Source organism: Oratosquilla oratoria, chromosome 41 (assembly GCF_046742065.1).
Source record: "Oratosquilla oratoria isolate Oo_2021 chromosome 41, ASM4674206v1, whole genome shotgun sequence".
NCBI classification, from domain to species: domain Eukaryota; kingdom Metazoa; phylum Arthropoda; class Malacostraca; order Stomatopoda; family Squillidae; genus Oratosquilla; species Oratosquilla oratoria.
In genome coordinates this window covers 31391923-31413302 of record NC_134817.1, presented here as the reverse complement: position 1 = coordinate 31413302, position 21380 = coordinate 31391923, and the positions used below count along the sequence as shown (strand labels likewise).

The 21380-nt window shown below is 40.7% G+C and overlaps 1 protein-coding gene across 1 annotated transcript in view; it reads left to right on the top strand.

The window, feature by feature from the left end:
- LOC143021142 (neuronal acetylcholine receptor subunit beta-3-like) overlaps window positions 1-21380 on the top strand; it is a 589791-nt gene that overhangs the window by 330479 nt on the left and 237932 nt on the right. Inside the window, exon 4 of the mRNA XM_076178431.1 lies at window positions 6195-6239. Within this exon, the coding sequence (XP_076034546.1) occupies window positions 6195-6239 (45 nt within the window). The remainder of the gene's footprint in view (window positions 1-6194; window positions 6240-21380) is intronic.

Below are 21380 nucleotides of genomic sequence, written 5' to 3'. Positions count from 1 at the left end.
GTTCTTTTACTCGGTCCCATGGTATCCACGACGGACGTCGCTCCAAGTCCAAAACTATCGGGAACCATGAAGGAGACCGGTCTTTCTCCTTTTGGCGATGTTGCCAAATATTATCTTGCCACGAAGTGAATAGATATTTGAGACTTTCGAATGTTTCATCACTCGTTTCTCTTTCAGTCTCGAGCCTGAACTCTGGAGTGTGAATGTTGTTGAACATGAAGAATATATTGTCCCCCTTTTTGTGATGGACTTTACAAAACTTTCTCTGTTTCTTCTACTTGGACGACCTTTTAAAAGGTAAAACAGGCGAAGTGGCCTGTGGTGTTGCCGTCAACGGCAAATTGCTCTTCTTTTTGTATCCAAATACAACTGGAACCATTGAGGCTCGTCGTTCGAAGCCCAAATACAATGGAAACCACGAAGGAAGCCGATCTCTTTCCTTCGTGTGGTCGGGGACCTAGTATTGCCTGAACAAATATTTGATACTTTCAATAAATTCTTCTTCCATCAAAAATGAGCTTTTCACTTTCCACGTGACATTTGGCTCACTAAATACAAATCTGACGCATTTAAGCGTTTCCTCGTAATCTTGTGTCGGAATCTTATTGTAGGCATGGAACTGATTCGAGGTAGATAACTTTTCTTTTATACCTTTGCTGACATAGGAATGCACCGTTTTAGCCTCTGCTTCGTAGAGGTTTTTGAGGAACGTTATCCTCTTATCGGTGTATACCGTTGGACCACTGGAGGCGTTCCTGATTTCTTTAGAAAATTTGACCGGTATCCATGAAGGCCGTCTTTCAAATTCGAACTTTACCGGAATCCACGAGGGAATCCTTTCCTTTTCCTTCTTTTCGCAAAGGTTTTCAGTATCCCAATCCGGTTTGAAGAGGCACCTTATACAAGAGAGTATGTTATCGTCCAAGTCAAAGTTGCTTTCCTGAACGTTCTTGAGACAGTTGGCCTTTTGTGGGGATGTTCCCTCCAGTCGGTTTGCTTTCTAGCTCTTAGGAGTGTCTTGCGATGCTTTCAAGAGTGAGATCGTTTTACCCTCTGTTTTGAAGATCACGGGAACCCACGATGCTCGTCTCTCAAAATAAAACTTAAGGGGTATCCATGAAGGCATTCTTTCATATGTTTTCCTTTGAAATTCACTGTCCAAAGGAAGTTCAAATAGGTATCTAATGCTCCACAGTACTTCTTCAGTGCATAGATTACATTCGATATAATCCTCCGTAATTGTATTACAATTAGAAGGGTATAGGTAATTTACTACATTGGTTGTGGCGAACAGTGCCTCTAATAGCTAGTCCTCGTTTAGAATGATTTCCTACCGATTCCTAAAAGCTTTACGGATGCTGGTTCTAAGACCCTCAGTCCATCTATGGACGGCCATAGTGGCTCGGTTCCATAGGTTATGTAGTGTCCAATAAACAAGGAAGAATTCTGCCCTTATGGATGAAAATATACTTGGTGAGACAATGGTGTCGTCACCCTATTCCCCTTGTGCTGGAGGGATTCCATCCGCTACCATGCACTGCTCCTTTTGCATGCTCCCGGTCCCGTGGGAGCTGGAAGAAGGATACCGCATACCTATACCCCTATCAACAGAGACCACCAAGAGTCCCTGGCCCCAGGGAGTGCGCATGCGCAGAAGGGACCGTGGGAGTGAAGCGGGATTAGTAGTGGGAGTTCGGTCCGCTCCCTGATCCCACTGTTGCAGTCCTGATATACCGTTATTACCGTTTTGGATGTAATACCTTCGTTATTTGATGTGAATATTTTGTTTATCATGCCTGTTTCTGTATATTAGCCTCATGTTTTCAGAAGGAAACAGGCAAGATCTGGTTTAAACCAAGAAAGTGATTAACGAATGGAATAGACTTAGTAACCATGTATTGAGCAACCATATAGTGAGCGGTGAAAGAATTGGTTGTTTTAAGAGAAGCTGAGAGAACTTTATGAATACGTATGAGAGGTGGTAAGGGGCATGGAACTGCCTAGTTTGGGCCTTATGGTCTCTTGCAGTCTCTTCCATTACTTTCTTGTGCCCGATGGCTGTTCCTTAAATGAATGAAATCACTTGGGGACAGTCAGAGCAAAATCAATAAGGAACGTCGGGACAGGGTTGGCCTTCTGGGCGTCGTTTTCACCTGAATGGGGTCGTCTGGCAGGAACAAAGCGGTCAGGGAGTGGTACCTGACCTAGCGCGTTAGTACTATCATTGATACTGTGACATTTGTTTGAAGAAAATACATTGATCACAGTTCCCGTTTTATACATGTACATATTTTCCATCGCCCTTTCCGTATCATATGCGGTACATGTCCTGTCATCTAGTTATAGTTAAACTATTGGTTATAGTTAACCCTCTCAAAACCGATAGGCCTAGACCTTTCTTTAACTGTGTTCCATTCCCTCCAACTGGATAGAATCGTTGGTGCCTTGGCGGAACCAGAAGCACTTGGGGGTGGAGGATCTGATAGCAACTCTACGCTACTATGTTTGAACCCAGAGACAGTCCCCCCCCTCTCCCACTCCCTTTGCCCTTCCCCTTCACCCCCTCTATCCCAACCCCTCCCATAGCCCATGGCCCAGTACATGAAGCTGACATAGTAAACAAGAATGGAAGAATTCAGAATGGCAGGTTAGTGCTTACACACAACGCCCACGGGCGATCCCCTTCGGTCGGCCCAGTCATAAATCTTTTCCAAGTCCACGAACAGCACCAAAACAAATCTCTTCATACTTAAAAGCCAAGACCGCAGCTTATCTGCAATTCATGGAAGTACATCAATCGTCTTCACTCCATAAGCCAAACATGATGAAGGTAGGTGAAGTGAGGATTATTCAGAAGAGTCTGCAAGAAAAATGTCCACAACCATCTCGTTCCTTTCCTTTTGTCGTCTTTCTGAAATCCTTTCCACCGGTGGAATATGTCATTAGTACCGAGGTCGTTCAACCCAAGGGAGGTTTGTGTTTTATTCTAATGGCTTTTTGTTCCGAACATAAATAAGTTTTAATTGTTTGTAAATAGTAGTATTTTGTCTCCGATTATAATCCTTGGGGACAATAGCGCGCCGAAGAGTTATAGAGATAATCAACGAGAAATTACTGGAGCGAATCAAAAAAAGGAAAGAAGTGATCACTTTTATTTTTTGACTGTAGATGATTATTCAATCATAAAAGAATATTATGTGTCTCTGGTCCGTGGGGGTTTTGCCAAAATATTCCCCCTCCTGAGAGAAATGGGTGCAAATTTTGTAGTGACATTCTTTAGTTTTGTATTGATGTTGTGAGTGTCTATTCCATTTGAGATAGTATTATAATAAACACTGAATAAAAGTCCAGTTAACTAATGTGCACGTGTGTGTGTGTGTGTGTGTGTGTGTGTACGTACGTATATAGGCCCCTCTATATATATATTTGTAAACATGAATGTGATTATGTAGACGATCCAGATTTTCTTTCATTTCCATAACTACACGGATTTGTATATGTGGTAATACCCTTATGGAGTTTATGTTCATCATTGGGCCTATGTGTATGTATATGGTTATTATTGTATCTCTGTGTGCGTTTTTGTGTGTGCGTATGTGTGTGTATGCTTGTTTATGTGTAGTACATGTAAGGGTATTTGTGCTACAATATGTTTGTTAGCGTGTGTTTCTCTTAGTTTAATTAATTTAATTTGTTACATTATTAACCATGTGCGTACAAGTGTGTGTGTGTTGATGTGCGTACGTGTGTGTTTGTGTGTGTGTGTGTGTGTGTGTGTGTGCGTTCGTGCATGTATGTTTCTTCATGTGTACTACGATTCCACTACATGTGCTACCAAGTAGAGCATAGGCTTTGGCAACTTTCTCGTCTGTTTTATGGCCAAACTTTTAATTTTCTAATTATACGAGACTCATTTAAATGCCATTGTGGCTGCGCATGCGCGTCGGCAATTGTTTTTGAATAGCCCTGGCCGGATGCTGCGTCCCCAGAGCTCCGTGCAATAAAGGCAGATCTATGGGGGTAAATTCATCTTAACATTTGCATCCATGTGTGGTTACGAAGATTCTCAGGATGTTGAGGACTCAATGAGATGTGTGACGCACGCGCGTGCACACACACACACACACACATACACACACACACACTCGCACTACTATTTGCTCATTTTTTTCACTTCACGAGAGCCGTGTACCAGTGGCTACACCTCCTTTCCTCCTCCTCCTCCTCCTCCTCCTCCTCCTCCCACTTTCTACTCCTCTTCTTCCTCCTCTTCCTTCTACTTCTCCTCCTCCCCTTCTATTCTTCCTCCTCCTTCTACTCCTCCTCTTCTTCCTCTTCCTCCTCCTCTTTCTACTCCTTCTCTTCCTTCCACTTCTCTTCCTACTCCTCCCTCTCTTTCCCATTTATTCCTCCTCCGTCTTCTACTCTTATTTCTCCTCCTCCTCCTACTCCTTCTCTGCCTTCCACTTCTCTTCCTACTCCTCCTTCTACTCCCCCTCTTTCTACTCCTCCATATCCATTTCCTCCAACTCCTCCTCCTTCTACTCCTCCTCCTTCTACGACTCCTCTTTCTACTTCTGCTCTTTCCCTTTTATTCCTCCTCCGTCTTCTACTCCTCCTCTTCTTCCTTCTACTCCTCCTCCTCCTACTCCTCCTCCTCCTTCTACTTCTCCTTCTACTCCTCCTCCTCCTCCTCCTTCTTCTACTCCTCCTCCCTCTCCTTCTACTTCTCCTCCTCCTTCTACTCCTCCTCCCTCTCCTTCTACTTCTCCTCCTCCTTCTACTCCTCCTCCTCCTCCTTCTACTCCTCCTCCTTCTCTTCCTCCTTCTTCCACTACTCCTCTACCTCCCTAACCCTCACTAGCCATCACCAACCATGCAGGTGATCCACACACATGCGAGATGGTACTCGTCTTGCAGACATCATAAATTCCACAGTCACAAAACAACTTGACTTAATAATACAAAGTAAGACAAACATAACGCCCCCGCAGCATCACCAACACGAGATGCCTAATGTCACCAGACAGATACATTGACCTCTTTCTCATACATACCCCAATTACATTACCGTAAGTTCAATATATACGCCATATCTAACCACGCCCACCAATCATATAATTAAACCCCATGGAAAGGAACTAACACCTGTTTTATAACTAACATCCTTTGTACAGAAGGACTGCCGAGGTCAAGGACCCGGTATAGGACTTTCCAGATCAAGGACCTGACAGTAGGACTCTCCAGGTCAAAGACCTGACAGGAGGCCTGCCCAAGTTGGAAACCTTATCTCACCTGACATCCCAACCTGTAATCACCAGATCATATTTTTAATAAAACGAAGATATCTCGCCCGCATTAATCAAGTCCCCCTTTTATGTAGCAACCCTGTTACACTCCTACTACTCCTCTTCTCTACTCCTCATCCTTCTACTCCTCTTTCTACTCCTCTTTCTACTCCTTTCAACACTTCCACACGATATGTATGTGTATATGTGCATGTGTGTGTGATTCACCATGGTCTTGGATCACGTGTTGGACTCGTGATCGACAGCTCTTTCCCTCCTGGAAGAGAGCTCAGAGCTCATAATTATATGATCGATCTATAGGTTATGCTGTGACCTTACACGCACACACACACACCCAACTCCCCGCCCACGAGAGTTGTAGTAACGACTTGCAGCGCAGCGATACTGAAATTATTTCAGCCCTGGGCAGGATTCGAACCCGGACCACCGTAGTGGCGGCCGGGAACTCTAACCACTGCGCCAGCGAGTCGTGCCTGTGTGTGTGTGCCATAAGTTTGCTTTTCTTTGTGTGATCGTTGGGCCCATCAGTTAGAGAGTTTTTGACACAGAATAAGAAACCTTATCTTATATTTTTACTTATTTGTTTATTCATTTATTCATGTAATAATTTATTTTTGCGCTGGTTTCAGAAAGTCCAGGCCAGGCGGAGAGGCGACCCAACGTCGGCCTAAAAAAAAAAAAAAGCTCGCTACAACTGACAGGACTTTACCCTTCGAGGGGTTTCTCACTTCCCAATACATGGGAGTGGGATGATGAATTAATTAAGTTATTTAATTCTTGCCAAGTTAACCTGGACAGTGCTGGATGTCTCTTACTCTTTTACAAATCATTTTCCGGAAATTGTCTTACTTTCATTAAAATTTCTTTTTTCTTCTTCCATTACAGGACGAGCGAAATCAGATACTGACAACCAATTGTTGGCTCAACCAGGTGAGTCAGAGAGACTGCCCCCTTTGGTTGGAATTGGTAATTGGTCTTAGTGAACTACCTAATCAAGGTCCAAAAGGGGCGACAGATGGACCAATTTAGACCAATGTGACTCATCATCGGCTGTTTAGTTTAACAGTAATATTTTAACGTTTTCATTTTCATTGATACGGTGTTAAAAGAAAGATGAAAGATAATGTACGAAATAATTTAGAATTTTTGTTTTTATTTCAATAAAGTTAAATGAAAGATCATGTAGAAAGCGGTGTGTCTTGTCTGATTTTAGTCGCATGTCTTGATTCATGTGTGTGTAAGTGACTTTTGTATGTGTGTTTGTGTGTATGTATATGCGTGTGAGCGTGTGTATAAATCCCTTTTGCGTGTGTGTATGTGTGTGTAAATGCCTTTGTGTATTGTGTGTGTGAAATAGGTTAAATCTTTATATATCGACGTGAAATAAATTTGTCTACATTTTAATGAATGGAGTGTGGATGGACCCATCCAGAGGTTCTTCATCTTCTGATCTCCCCTTCATTCCTCCTCCTCCTCCTCCTCCTCCCCTGACCAAGAGAGGAGGAGGGTCTTCTCTCACACAAAGGCCCATAAACACGCACTCCATATATTCCACCTTCGCAGATCCTCCTCCTCCTCCTCCTCCTCCTCCTCCTTCTTCTTCTTGTCTTCCTCCTTCTTCTTCTTGTCTTCCTCCTTCTCCTCCTCTTCCTCCTCCTCCTCCCATTCCTCGTCCTCCCCTCTTCCTCTTTCTCTTCCTCCTCTTTCTCTTCCTCCTCCTCTTCTTCCTCCTCCACTTTTTCGTCCTTTTCTTCCTCCTCCTCGTCCTCCTCATCCACTTCTTCCTCCTCCTACTCTTCTCTTTTCCTCCTCATCATCCACTTCTTTCTCTTCTTCCTCTTCTTCCTCTTCCTCCTCCTCCACCTTTTCATCCTTTTCTTCCTCCTCACCCTCCTCATCTACTTCTTCCTCTTCTTCCGCCTACTCTTCTCCTTTCTCCTCCTCCTCCTCGTCATCTCCTCTTTCCTCATTCTTCCCCCATGTCCTCCTCCTCTTCCTCCACCTCTTCCTCTTCCTCCTCTTTCCCTTCTCCTCCTCTTCCCTTCCCTCTTCTCTTCCTCTTCCTCCTACACTTTTTCATCCTTTTCTTCCTCCTCGTCGTCCTCCTCATCCACCTCTTCTTACTCCTCCCCTTCATCCTTTTACTAATGTTCATTTATATCTTGCTAATCCTCTTCCCTCTCCAATCCTCCTCCTCTCCTACCCTTCTCTTTCCTCCTTCCCCTCCTCCTCCTCCTCCTCCTCCTTGACCTTCTTCTCCTACTCCTCCTCCTTGACCTTCTCCTCCTCCTCCTTGACCTTCTCCTCCTCCTCCTTGACCCTCTCCTTCTCCCCCTCCTCCTCCTTGATCCTCTCCTTCTCCTCCTCCTCCTTGACCCTATCCTCCTCCTCCTCCTCTTCCTCCTCCTCCTGCTTGCCCTTCTCCTCTTCCTGTCTCTCCTCCTTCTTCGCCTCCTCATTGTACTTTTCCTCTTTTTTCACACCCTCCTACTTCTTCCTCCTATATATTCCGTCACATTCCCTTCCCCTTTTTTCCTTCTCCTCCTCTTCCGTTTCCTCTCCTTCCTCATCCCTCTTCTTCCTCTCTGGTCCCGGCTCAGCTCGAACGCACACACGAACACACTCTCTCCTGTCTGATTCCTCTTTACCCATTTCCTGTTTCACTTCCTATTTCCTCTTCCCCAAGTTTTCTGCCCTCCTCCTCCTCCTCCTCCTCCTCCACTTTCTCCTACTCCTCCTCCTTCTCCTTCTCCTCCTACTCCTCCTCCTACTCCTATTTTTCCATCTTCTCTTCCCTCGCCTTTAAGCCTTGTTTCTCTGTGTCTCTCTCTGGCTTTCTATCTCTCTCTTATTCACTTTCTGTCTCATGGTCTCGCTCTTTTCCTCAGCGTTAATGTTGCCTATATCTTTATTCAAGTCTCCTTATCTCTCTCTCTCTCTCTCTCCCTCTCTCTCCCTCTATTTCTGTGTAATGTTTTCGCTCTTTTTCTCAGCGCTGTTTTCGTCTATATTTATTCAGTTATCTCTCTCACACTCTCTCTATCTATCTATCTCTCTTTCCCTATTCTTTTTTACTTTCTTCTCCACCTCATCTCTTCCTTTTGTTCTCTTTTTGCTGTATCTGTCCTCTCTCTATTTCTTCATCATTATGCTCTGCAGTATTCGCTCAATCATCTCCTTTTGTATTTCACGGAATTCAATTTATGCATCACGCTCTCTTAGGCAGGGCCGCCGGCCATACATATATATATATATATATATATATATATATATATATATATATATATATATATATATATATATATATATATATATAATGTACCACAATTCTTATTCATTATTTTTTCTATATATTCATTTATTCATCTATGTATTTACTTATTCATCTATTTACTTTTCATTTATCTATTTTTTACAGAATTTACACTTAATCTCAGGCTGGCATGAACTTTATTTTTTTCAGTCACCCAATACAAATAACCCCTAAGTAACCCCGGACACATACCCCCAGTAATGCTATACAAATACCCCCCACACCCCAGTAACGCCATACAAATATCCCACCAGTAACTCCCCCACCAGTAACCCCATCCAAATACCCCCCGCAACCCAGTACAAATACACTCCCCCCCCAACACTAGCCCCCATACAAATACCCCCTCAAACTCCATCATCCCTGAATATTTTTTTTTGGGGGGGGGTTTGCTTTCCCCCCCCCCCCTTCGTATCCAGGGAACACGCTTATGGAACTCTAGTAACACCCCTACGGACCAGAGTCCCACATCTTTCTCTTATGATTTGAGATGAATCTCTGCTAAGGAGATTGCTATCCCCCAAGGATAGAAGAGTTGGATATCTTAGACAATAAATATGTAATTGATTCACACTAAATAGAAATATGTTAACCTAAAATAACTAATAACAATAACACGTCTAATAACCACTAGTCTTTCCTAGATTGCCTTATCTTAGTTGCCAGCTAGTGAATTATTTCAAGTATATACTTTGATGTATGTTTATATGGTAGGTCATATTGATACGATTGGATACACTCCCCCATCTTCCCCCTCTCCACCTCCCCCTTCCCCCTCCCCCTTCCCCCTCCTCTATTCCTCTCCCCTCTTCCTCTTCCCCTCTCCCCCTCCCCTCTTTCATCTCCCCTCTTCCCCTCTCCCCCTCCCCTCTTTCCTCTCCCCTCTTCCCCTCTCCCCCTCCCCTCTTTCCTCTCCCCTCTTCCTCTTCCCCTCTCCCCCTCCCCTCTTTCATCTCCCCTCTTCCCCTCTCCCCCTCCCCTCTTTCCTCTCCCCTCTTCCCCTCTCCCCCTCCCCATTCCACCCCCACCTCCCCAAAATTCTGGGCCTAATCCGGGAGTGTCTTCTCCTCCCCCATTCTGCTCCCCCCCCTCCCCCCGGATAAGAAGTTTTATTGAAGATTTGCCAGGAAGCTCCTCAACACTGACCATCGCCCCATCCCCCCATTCACCCCATTCCTCCCCATTTTTGTACCCGGATGTCGGGGCTGGCCGAGAGGGGGGGGGTCTCCCAGGTCGAGGGGAGAAGGGCGAGCGCGGCTGTGTAAAGAATGAGTTTTTAGTTTTATTTATATATTTATTTATTTATTTATTTATCTATTTATTTATCTTTAATTATCTATTTATTGTGGGAAGGCAAAGAAATCACATATGGGCTGGCAAGGCGAAATATTTGGATGATTTAGAAAGAGAATGAGGAGGAGGAGGAGAGGAGGGGAAGGAGGAGGAGGAGGAAGAAGAGGAGGAGGAGGAAGAGGTGTGAGTAAGAAGAGGAGGAGAGATTAAGACGAATCGAAACGCAGTGGTGGTGGTGAAAGAAGATCTTGAAGAGAAGAGAGGAGGTTCCCTGGTGTCAACTAGACCGGAGAGGAAGAAGAAGAAGAAGGGGAGGAGGAAGAAGAAGAAAAGAAGAGAAAGAGGAGAGACAAGAAGAGAGATAAAGAGGAGGAGAAAGAGTGAAAGAGTGGAGAGAGAAGGAGAGAGAAAATACGAGATGGAGATAAGAGATGATACAAAGAGAGAATAAGGCTAGGGAGAGACAGAGAGAGGGAGAGAAAGAGAGAGAAGGAGAATATGAGTAAAGAGGAGAGAGAGAAGAGTAGAAAGAAGGGAAGAAAGATAAGGAGGAGGAGGAGGAGGAGGGAGGTAGGGAGATAAGTTAGGGGAGACAAAAAGAGAGGGAAAGAAAGGGAAAAATGAGAAGAGATAAAGAGAGCAAGGGGGAGATAAAGAGGCGGAGAAGGAGAAGAGAAAAGGAGGGAAGAGGAGGTGGGAAGAGAGGTTCGGAGGAAGCGGAAGATGGGAGAGAGAGAGAGAGAGAGAGATGAGGTGGGAGAGGAAGAGGAGATAAGAAGAGAAACATGAAGGAAGGGAGAGGAAGTGGGTAGAAACAAAGGAAAGGAAAGAGGAGGAGTGAAGAGAGGGAAGGCGGAAGGGAGGAGACGTAAGGAGAAGAATGGAGAGGTAAGGAGGAGGGGAGGGGAGAGAGGAGGAGAGGAAAAGAGGAAGGGAGGGGATGGGAGGCGAAAAGAGGAAGTAAAGTGGAGGGGAGTAAGAGGAGGTTGATGGGGAGGGAGGAAGGGGGAGGAGGAGGAGGAGGAGGAGGAGCCCAATGTTTAGCCCCTTTGTTGTCGTAGTCACACACATCTGAATAAAATCGCCTGACGGCGACCAGAATAAAGGAAAAGTACCATCAGGTAAGGAATCGGGAGGGGAGGGGGGGCGGGAGAGAAGATTAATGGAAAGATGGAGAGAGCAGAAGGAGGAGGAGGAGGAAGAGGAGTATTTGATGCAGACAACCGTCGTTGATGTTTAAAGAGACAAAGGGTCACTTGACAGAGACGGAAGACAGGACCTGGAGGAGGAGGAGGAGGTGGTGGTGGAGGAAGAAGAGGAGGAGGAGGAGAGGAAGTCCATGTAGAGGATGGTACTATGGAGGGAGTGGAGGGTATGTGGAGGCGTTGGAGGTCAAGGAGGGGATGGATAAGGTCTATGGAAGTCTATGGAGGTTGAGGAGGAGGAAGTGGAGGGCGTTTGTGTGATATGAGAAATATTGAGGTTCTTCCAAGACCTGCCTGGAGGAGATATGAATGAAGAGGAGGTGGTGGAGGGAGGAAGTGGAGTGTGTGGAGGTGGACGAAGAGCTTCTCTTAACTGAATGGAATCGTCTTTATCGTAGACTTAATAACCACCGAACACTGTTATCGTTACAACACCAGCAACATGATGTCAACAACAGTCACCACAAGTACCACTACCACCACCACCATCTTGGTGGGAACGAGAAAACTTTTGTGTAATACAATTATTTTTTTCTCTTTCTCTTGTGCTGGCGTGTGGAAAAATCTTGTATTAGTGTGGGGAGCATGTGTGCTCTAGGAACAATTACTGTGTACGTTTCGGGCACAAGTAACGGTGGGCCGTAGGGGCAAGGCATGCTGGCGGGAGACCTATTGGTCCCTGATGATGCTGGGTGAAAAAATATAACATAAAGAAACAAATAAAGACGAAATACGCACACACCAACACACACACACACACACACACACACACACACACACACACACACACACACACACATATATATATATATATATAATTATATATATATTTATATATATACTATATATATATATATATATATATATATATATATATATATATGTTCATATCAGCAATAGCTCTGAAATATGAGGCTGAAATCTCGATTTATGTCATGCTGTCATTGTCTGAACGTTGAAACAGAATATTTTGTTGAAAAATGATGAGGCCTCAAACTCGCGGGTCCGCTTTAGCGTACGACAGCACACTGATTTCGATGCAACAATTGGAGGCATATCTATAATGTATATGCACTCTACGTATATAATGATGATTTCATATTCTCGTGTACCTGAATATCTGCTGACATAGTATTAGAGTGGCCTTGTTATGTATGTGTGTGCCTTGTTATGTGTGTGTGTGTGTGTGTGTGTGTTTGCGTGTGTGTCTGTGTGTGCGTGTATGTGTGAGTGTGTGTGTGTGTGTGTGTATGTGTGTGTGTGTGACTCGTCTTTGTATGTTTCAGCATCAAGTTTATTCTTAAAATCGTGAATAGTATTTGCACTGTTTTTTCATCTAAGTTATTCCATATATCCAGCATTCTGTGTGGGAAGCTATTCTTTTTCCTATCTCTTCTATAGTTGTCCTTTTCGAGTTTCTTTTCATGACCTCTTGTTTTTCCATTGTCATTTTTTAGTAAATCTTTTCTGTCCAGGATTTCCATTCCTTTCATGATTCTATATATAGTCAGTAGATCACCTCTTTCTCTTCTTTGCTCTAGTGTTGGTAGTTCTAGTTTCGATAATCTTTGTTCGTATGTTAATTTGGAAAAAGCTGGTGCCAACTTTGTTGTTGCTTTTTGTATTTTTTCTAGTTTCCTTATATTCTTTTTAGTACTGGTTGTCCATAGTGTCGCTGCATATTCCAGTTTTGGTCTAATCAATGTGACTAATATTTTTTTTTATAATTTCTTCATCCAAGTATTCAAATGCCACTTTCATTGACTTTAGTAGGTTGTATGTTTCACCTACTATTTTGTTTATATGTCTGTCCGGTGTAATGTTATTGCTGATTATCACTCCAAGGTCCCTTTTCGAGTGCACTTTTTTATTTCATTTTCACCAATTTTGTAATTTTTTGAAATTCTGTTTTTGCTTTTACCAAACTCCATTATGCTACACTTCTTGATATTAAAGTTCACTTCCCACTTTTGAGTCCATTTCCAGATTGTGTCCAGGTCTGATTTTAATGAGTCACAGTCCTCATTTGTTGGTATTTTAATATTTTCGCATCATCTGCGAAGAAATTTATATAACATTCAACTCCGTCGTCCATGTCGTTTACGTATATGGCAAACATGATTGGAGCCAGTACTGACCCTTGTGGAACACCACTTATCGTTTCTTCCCATTTCGAGTATTTGTCTCTTATTACTACCCTCATTTTTCTCCCAGTCAGGAATCTTCCATTCATTTTAATAAATTACCTGCAATGCCACCTATTGATTCTAATTTTCCTATTAATTTTTTGTGCGGTACTTTGTCAAATGCCTTTTGTAGATCTAGATCTTTATCCATCTCTCTCATCTATTATATCTATTATTCTCGAATAGAAGCAGATTAGATTTGTTGCACATGATCTTCCTTGTCTAGATTCAAATTGGCTTGGGTTTAGTATAGATTTTTCTTCCAAATGTTTAACCCATCTACTTTTAATAATTTTTTCACATATTTTAGCAACTGTGCTTGTTAGGGAGACCGGTCTGTAGTTAGTTGGATCTTCCTTACTTCCTCCTTTATATATTGTTACAATGTTTGCATTTTTCCAGTCTTGTGGTACTTTTCCTTCTTTGAGCGAGTATTTTATTATAGTGTGTATTTTATCTGTTAGTTCCTCCACGGATTTCTTCAGTATCCAATTTGCAATTCCATCCGGACCATGCGATTTTCTAACATCTAGGTTTTTTATTTGGTCACCGATTTCCTTTTTTATTACGGATATTTCCTTCATTTGGGGGCATTTCTGTTTCTCTATCCTTCACAGTTAGGTGAGTTCTCAGTCGTCAAAACGGATTTGAAGTTGTTACTCATAACTTCTGCCATTTCTTGTTTTGTGTATTCATGACTCCCTTGGCGTAGTTTTTCTATTTCTTGTTTGCTTTTCAGTTTACCATTCACATATCTGTAAAATAGCTTCGGCTGAGCCTTACATTTTTATATAATTTCCTTTTCATAATTTCTCTTTTCCTCCCTGCGTATTTTTACATAATTGTTTCTTCGTTTGATATATGTTTGCCATTTGCTTTTTTTTTTTTTTCATTTTTTCCAGGCTTTGTCTCTTTTATCCTTGGCTTCACTACATTTTGTTGTACCAGTTTTTTTATGTATATTCTTTCTTGCTTTTGTTGTGGAACATATTTGATCACACCCACATTATAAATTTCCTTTAGTATATTCCATTTCTCTTCCATCCTTGTTTCCTCACTAAGGAAATTTTCCTAGTTTGCATTTCGAAAAAAATCTAAGTTTCTCAAAATTCGTTTTGCTCTACATTGGTCTTCCTATTCTATGTTTTTCATTTCATCTTAGGTCCATTTGCTCATTTAATTCGAATTCTATTAGTACATGGTCACTCTTTCCTAATGGTGTTTTGTATTCTATTCTGTCTACAATTTCGGGTTCCGATGTGAGTACTAAATCCAGTCTCGAAGGTTCCTCATTGTTTCTGTATCTGGTATTTTCCATTATCCATTGGGTCAATGTGTGTTCAATGGTCATATCGAGTAGCATGCTGCCCTATATGTCCTCTCCACCCCTCACTGTCAATTCTTCCCAACATATTTCTTTAGAATTAAAATCACCCATAACTACTGTATTTCCTCCTTCTTTCAGTATATCAGTTAGTTCATGTTTCGTATCTTCCAACAATTTGGAATGATCATGTTCTGTCCAGGCCTGTGTTTTAGGGGGCACATACACTACTATAAGTTTTCTAACTTTTCATGTGGTTGTTTTCTATCTTGATCATGATTGACTCTACATTATTTCTTCCTTCTATTATCTTTGTGCCTTGTTGTGTGTGTGTGTGTGTGTGTGTGTGTGTGTGTATGTGTATGTGTGTGCCATACACAAACACACCTCATTATCTCTTTTCATCATTTTATCATCTCTCACTTTTTCAATCTACAGTTTCTTACGTTCTTTGTTCTTTGTTTTTCTTGTCTCACAGTGCAAGTAGTTTACTCACACGCGACTTCTGACGTAGCCTCCTCACTTTATTTAACGTTGTTGTTGTCACAGATTGTCTCATTGTCTCACTTTTTTTTAACTGAGCTCATAACCTCCTCTCTCTCTCTCTCTCTCTCTCTCTCTCTCTCTCTCTCTCTCTCTCTCTTTTAAGAATACAAGCATATGATCAGACACTCCTGATGCTTGGCGTGAGCGACCCAAATGGAAGCTTTCTTTGGCGAAAAAATCCAAATATTTCGTTGGTAATGTTTAGAAATCGAAACATTAATGGTTCGCTCGCGTTGTTGCATTTTTCTTATATGGATACACGTGTATATATATATATATATATATATATATATATATATATATAAATACTATGTATACATGCATATATTTGCTTTCGTTTGTGATCCTTCTTGGGGTCCTTTGCAAGTTTTCATTAATTGAGCAATAATTGGTTTCTGTTGCACACAGTCGCCCGAAATGCATTAGTGTCTTCTTTGGGAAAAGTTGTGTCCCAGAGACATTAATGCTCAGTAATGCATTTGAAAGGTATCTCTCTCTCTCTCTCTCTCTCTCTCATATGTTTGTTCCTTTCCTCGTTTTATTTTTTTGTTTATTCATTTACTTTTAATTTGTGTTTTATTTGTTATGTTTACGTTTTCTAATTTCATTAAGTTAATTCATTTTTTCTATGTATTTGTTTAGTAGTAATATATATTTTTTCCACTTGAGGCCGTCAGACATTAAAAGAGAGAGAGATAGAGATAGAAAGGCCACACAGATACTTGAATCTGATGACGTCATCTCGAGCGGATCCGCTGCGGATGCAGATCCTAAGTTTGACTTTTATCCTCACCATCATCTCTCGAGTCTCCCCGACTGCGAACCCGGAGCCTCACAACAACCGACAACAGTCTTTTGTCTTTCATGATGATATCTCCTGGAAGAAAAGTTGGACAGATGTCACCGGTTCTTAAGAAGAAAATATGATCAGTCGCCGGTTGTCAGTTCTCATATCTAAAAAAAAAAAAAAAAAAAAATTGTGAACATCTTGTCCTTGGTCCAATGACCGAATGCCCACCCTCGGGGCAGCACCTCCAGGTAGCGGCAAGGGTGTTGATGGGCTTTGCAGACGTTGGTTAGATAAAATCACCTTGCGATATTTAGAATGAATTTCTGTGTCAACTTAGGTCGAGATGATTCTGTGACGTCATATTTACGAACCCGCTGCCTCAGGAGAATCGCCCCATTCCCCATATTCAACGATTTAGGGGATTCTCCCCATTTCCTCCCTAGATTCAAAAGTTCAGGAGATTCTCCCCTCTATTTTCCCTAGATTCTGCACTTTATCTTCGCTCCTCCCCCCATTAACTTCCGTAAGCTGGGTTAAACTCAATTAACCCCTGCCGTACCGGATGGCACTCCTCCTCTTAGGCCCTGTTCACACCAGCGATTTGAATCGCGCGGAAACCGCAGCGGTATCATATAGTGAAGGAAGAATTACGCGGTTGTGTGTAAACGCCTCCATTGACCTACATTGTAACTGAACCGCCGCGGTTTAAACCGCTAGTGTCAACATGGCCTCATCCCTGCCTACCGTCAGGAGATTTTATTCATCTCCATGTCGGCCTTCTGCAACTCTGTTGCGGTGTTGCCGGAAGGAGATCCGTTATTTGTTTGCTTTCTTCTCTTGTCTTCATAGTTTTCCAATATTTTTTTTTTTCCAACAAGAGCTTATGAAGTTTGATATTTTGTTGTGTAATGCCGTTATTCGGCCACCTCCCCCTCTAGTAAGGGGGAGAAAGAACGTTGCATATAATGTATACTAATTGGTGTGTGTGTGTGAATGTGTGTGTGTCTGTGTGTGTGTGTGTGTGTGTGTGTGTGTGTGTGTGTGTGTGTGTGTTCAGTGATTATTTAGACTGCATTTTCTTTAGCCCTCAATGTAATTTACATATATATATGTGTATATATATATGTATATATATATGTATATGTATATATATTATATGTATATGTATATATATTATATGTATATGTATATATATATTATATGTATATGTATATGTATATATATATGTGTATATGTATATATATTATTTATGTGTATATGTATATATATAATATATATGTGTATATATATATGTATATATATATGTATATATATATATGTGTATATATATGTATATGTATATATATATATGTGTATATATATGTATATGTATATATATTATATGTATATGTAAATATATTATATGTATATATATTATATGTATATGTATATATATTATATGTATATGTATATATATTATATATATGTATAATCATATATTATGTATATGTATGTATATTATATATTATGTATATGTATATGTATGTATATTATATATATGTATATATATGTATATACATGTGTGTATATATATGTATATACATGTGTGTATATATATGCATATATATATATGTATATATATGTATATACATATGTATATATATATATATGTATATATATATGTATATATATATATATGCATATATATATATGTGTATATATTATATGCATATATATTTATATGCATATATATTTATATATGTATATATGTATATTTATATATGTATATATATGTTTATATATATGTATATATTTATATATATGTATATATATATGTATATATATATGTATATATATATATGTATATATATGTATATATATATATATACATATATGTATATATATATATATATATATATTACATATATATGTATATATATATATATTCATGTATATATATATGTATATATATATATATATATACATATATATATATATATATATATATACATATATATATATATATGAGAGTGTGGGTGGAGGAAGAAAAAGCGAAGATGGGCTGGAACTCCTTTATTGCTTATACGTTTCGACCGACTCGGTCTTCTTCAGTAAGCTGTATACAAACTGCTTGAACCTTACAATCATACATTCGAAGACGGGGACACGGACAGGTCATCCTGCTGGCTGTCTGGGGATTCCCTTTCCCGTACCATGTATATGCTTCCCAATTGCATTTATTACACAATGTAACACATGTTTTGTTTATTTGTATTTTTTCATGTTTATATATGTATTTCGTGTCACTGAATCCAAATATCACATTAGTTTTGACGTAACATCGATATTTCTTTATTTATTCTTGATTTTATATTTTATTGTTATATACGCAACCTTTCTCTACAGTAGTTAATTGATTCAATCTACTTTAGCATTCTAAGGATAATTATACAATATCTAGTATTTTTTTCATAATATGAAGTGTATTTAAGAGCTACAATATTAGTAAGAACAAAATAAACAACACAACTTTGCACTGCAAGTGTTTTGATGACTCTTCTCATGATTAGAAGTGCTTTGACGATCGAGATTTTCTAGAATGCATGCTTTCGTCTTTTCTTACTAGTGACCATATGTAATCTCCCATCATAGCAGTAGTCCATCGTCCTTGATATCTTCTTTCCATAGTTGCGATATCCTGATGAAATCTCTCGCCATGCTCCTCACTGACAGCCCCCAAGTTTTCGGGGAAGAAATCTAGGTGAGAATGCAAGAAATGTATCTTCAAGGACATACGACAACCAAGTTTCCTGAAGTTCTCAATAAGCTTTGCCACTATTTGTTTATAATTAGGGTCCTTGTGATTTCCTAGGAATCCACGAACTACATCACGAAATGAACACCAAGCTTCTCTTTCAACTTTCGTCATCGCTCTTTCCAGTTCCTCCGACTTCAACATTTTGTTTACCTGGGGTCCAACAAATATACCACCCTTGAGCTTAGCCTCAGATAGCTTGGGAAACATGAGACAAATTTCTTGGAAAGTTTCGCCTCCAAAATCCAAAGCCTTCACAAACTGTTTAATTAACCCTAGCTTGATATGAAGTGGGGGTAATAAAACTTTTTTCGAATCTACTAAAGGCTATCTGAGAACATTTAACATTCCTGGCTGCAGTTCAACTCTTGGGGGCCAATGAACTTTATCATAATGATCATCATCAGCCCTGCTGTCCCATAAACAAAGAAAACAGGAATACTTTGTGTATCCCCCTTGTAAGCCAAGCAAAAAGGCTAGCATCTTGAAATCACCACAAACATCCCATTTGAATTCAGCATAATTGATTTTTTCAAGAAGCTGTTTGACATTATGATAGTTTTCTTTCTTCTGTACTGAGTGTGCAAGAGGCAAAGATGGGTTTTTATTTCCATTGTGGAGCAATACTGCTTTGAGACTTCGTGTTGAGCTATCTATGAACAGTCGCCATTCTGCAGGATCATGTTCGAGTCCAAGGGCTGTAAACAAACCAGTAACATCCTTACAATAACACATATCATCACTAAAGTCATAGTAAATTTTAAATTCTTCATGTCGTTTCCGGTACACAGATGTCCTGCAGTCTTCTCCTAGTAGATTCCATTCTTTAATCCTTGATGTAAGAAGCTCAGCTCCTGACTTAGTAAGACCTAAGTCTCTGATTAATCATCTAGCTCACTCTGACTTGGAAATTGAGGCTCCGAAGTCGTTCTTGGTGCGAAATCTTCGTCTCCCATTTCATGGCTGCTGCTACCTGCTGACCCTTCAGATGAAATTTCCATTGCATCTTCCATCTGGAAAGAAAGAAATAACTAAATATAGCAACTTCAACAAAGACGAATAGCATTAGCATTCCATATATCTTTAGGAAAGTGAATGTATATTAAGTACTTAATATTGAAGTTAATTAAAAGTAAAGAGAGTATGATAAAAATAAACTTGCATTTTCTGGTGGTTGTGGTACTGGTAAACTATGATCATGTGGGACAGGTGCTCTAGATGATGGTATGTCTGGATACTGCAGAGCTTGTCTTCCTTTCACTTTCCTGTACTTCGTCATATCAATCATACAAAAGTAGCAGTCGTCGTGATGGTTCTTCGGCTCTCTCCATATTCTAGGAATGGCAAAAGGCATTGCCCTTCCTGTACCTCTCAGCCATCCTTCTAGAGTAGATCGGCAGCTTCCACATATCACATGAGGTGCCCATGGCTTGTCCTGGTCACCCATGGGCATTCCGAAATAGAGTCTGTACGCTATCCACACTTTAGCACCTCTCACGATCTTATGTAGTACTTGTTTTTTCCCAATATAATAACCACACACATAGCAAAATGTATCAGGAGAATTTTCACATCCTCTAGTAGCCATCTTAACAGGTAAATAGTTCAGTCATTGATCTGAAAGAGAAATTTAGATAAACTTTTAGTAGCAGACCACATAACAATTCCAAAATATACATGGTGGATTTAGGACGGGTAGAGGTTGTGTAGATCAGATCTTTGTGGTAAGACAGATATGTGAGAAAGCTATAGGAAAGGGGAAGGATGTTTTTTGGGCTTTTATGGATCTGGAAAAGGCTTATGATAGGGTAGACAGAAAGGCACTGTGGGAGGTTATGCAGATTTATGGGATAGGAGGAAAGCTTTTGGGAGCTGTCAAGAGTTTTTATGAGAGTAGTAGAGCATGTGTTAGGATTAGAAATGGAGAGAGTGAGTGGTTTGGAGTAAAGGTGGGACTTCGTCAAGGATGCGTTATGTCGCCCTGGCTGTTCAACTTATACATGGATGGGGTGGTGCGAGAGGTGAATGCTAGGGTAGTGAGTCAGGGATTGGAGATGGTTAAAGAAAATGGAGAAAAGTGGGAGGTGAGCCAGCTGTTGTTTGCGGACGACACTGCGCTTGTGGCAGGGTCAGAGGAGGGATTGAGGAAGCTGGTGGCAGAGTTTGGGAGAGTATGTGATAGAAGAAAGCTAAAGATAAATGTGGGTAAAAGTAAGGTGATGAGATGTACAAGGGGTGAAAGTGGCAGTAGACTGGAAGTGAACATTAAGGGAGAGCGACTGGAGGAAGTGGATAGTTTTAGATACTTGGGTGCAAGTGTAGCAGGAAAAGGTGGAGTGAAGGTGGAGGTAGAATGTAGATTGAGAGAAGCGAGTACATGCCTTGGTGGTTTAAAGAGTGTAATGAGGAATAGACATTTGGGAATGGATGCTAAGAGGAGACTGTATGAAGGAGTGATTGTGCCAACAGCACTGTATGGGGCAGAAACGTGGAACATAAGAGAAGAAGAGAGAAGGAGTTTGAATGTGTTTGAGATGAGGTGTCTGAGAAGTATGGTGGGGGTTACTAGGCTGGATAGAGTGAGAAATGAGGAGGTGAGAAGGAGAACAGGGGTGAAAAA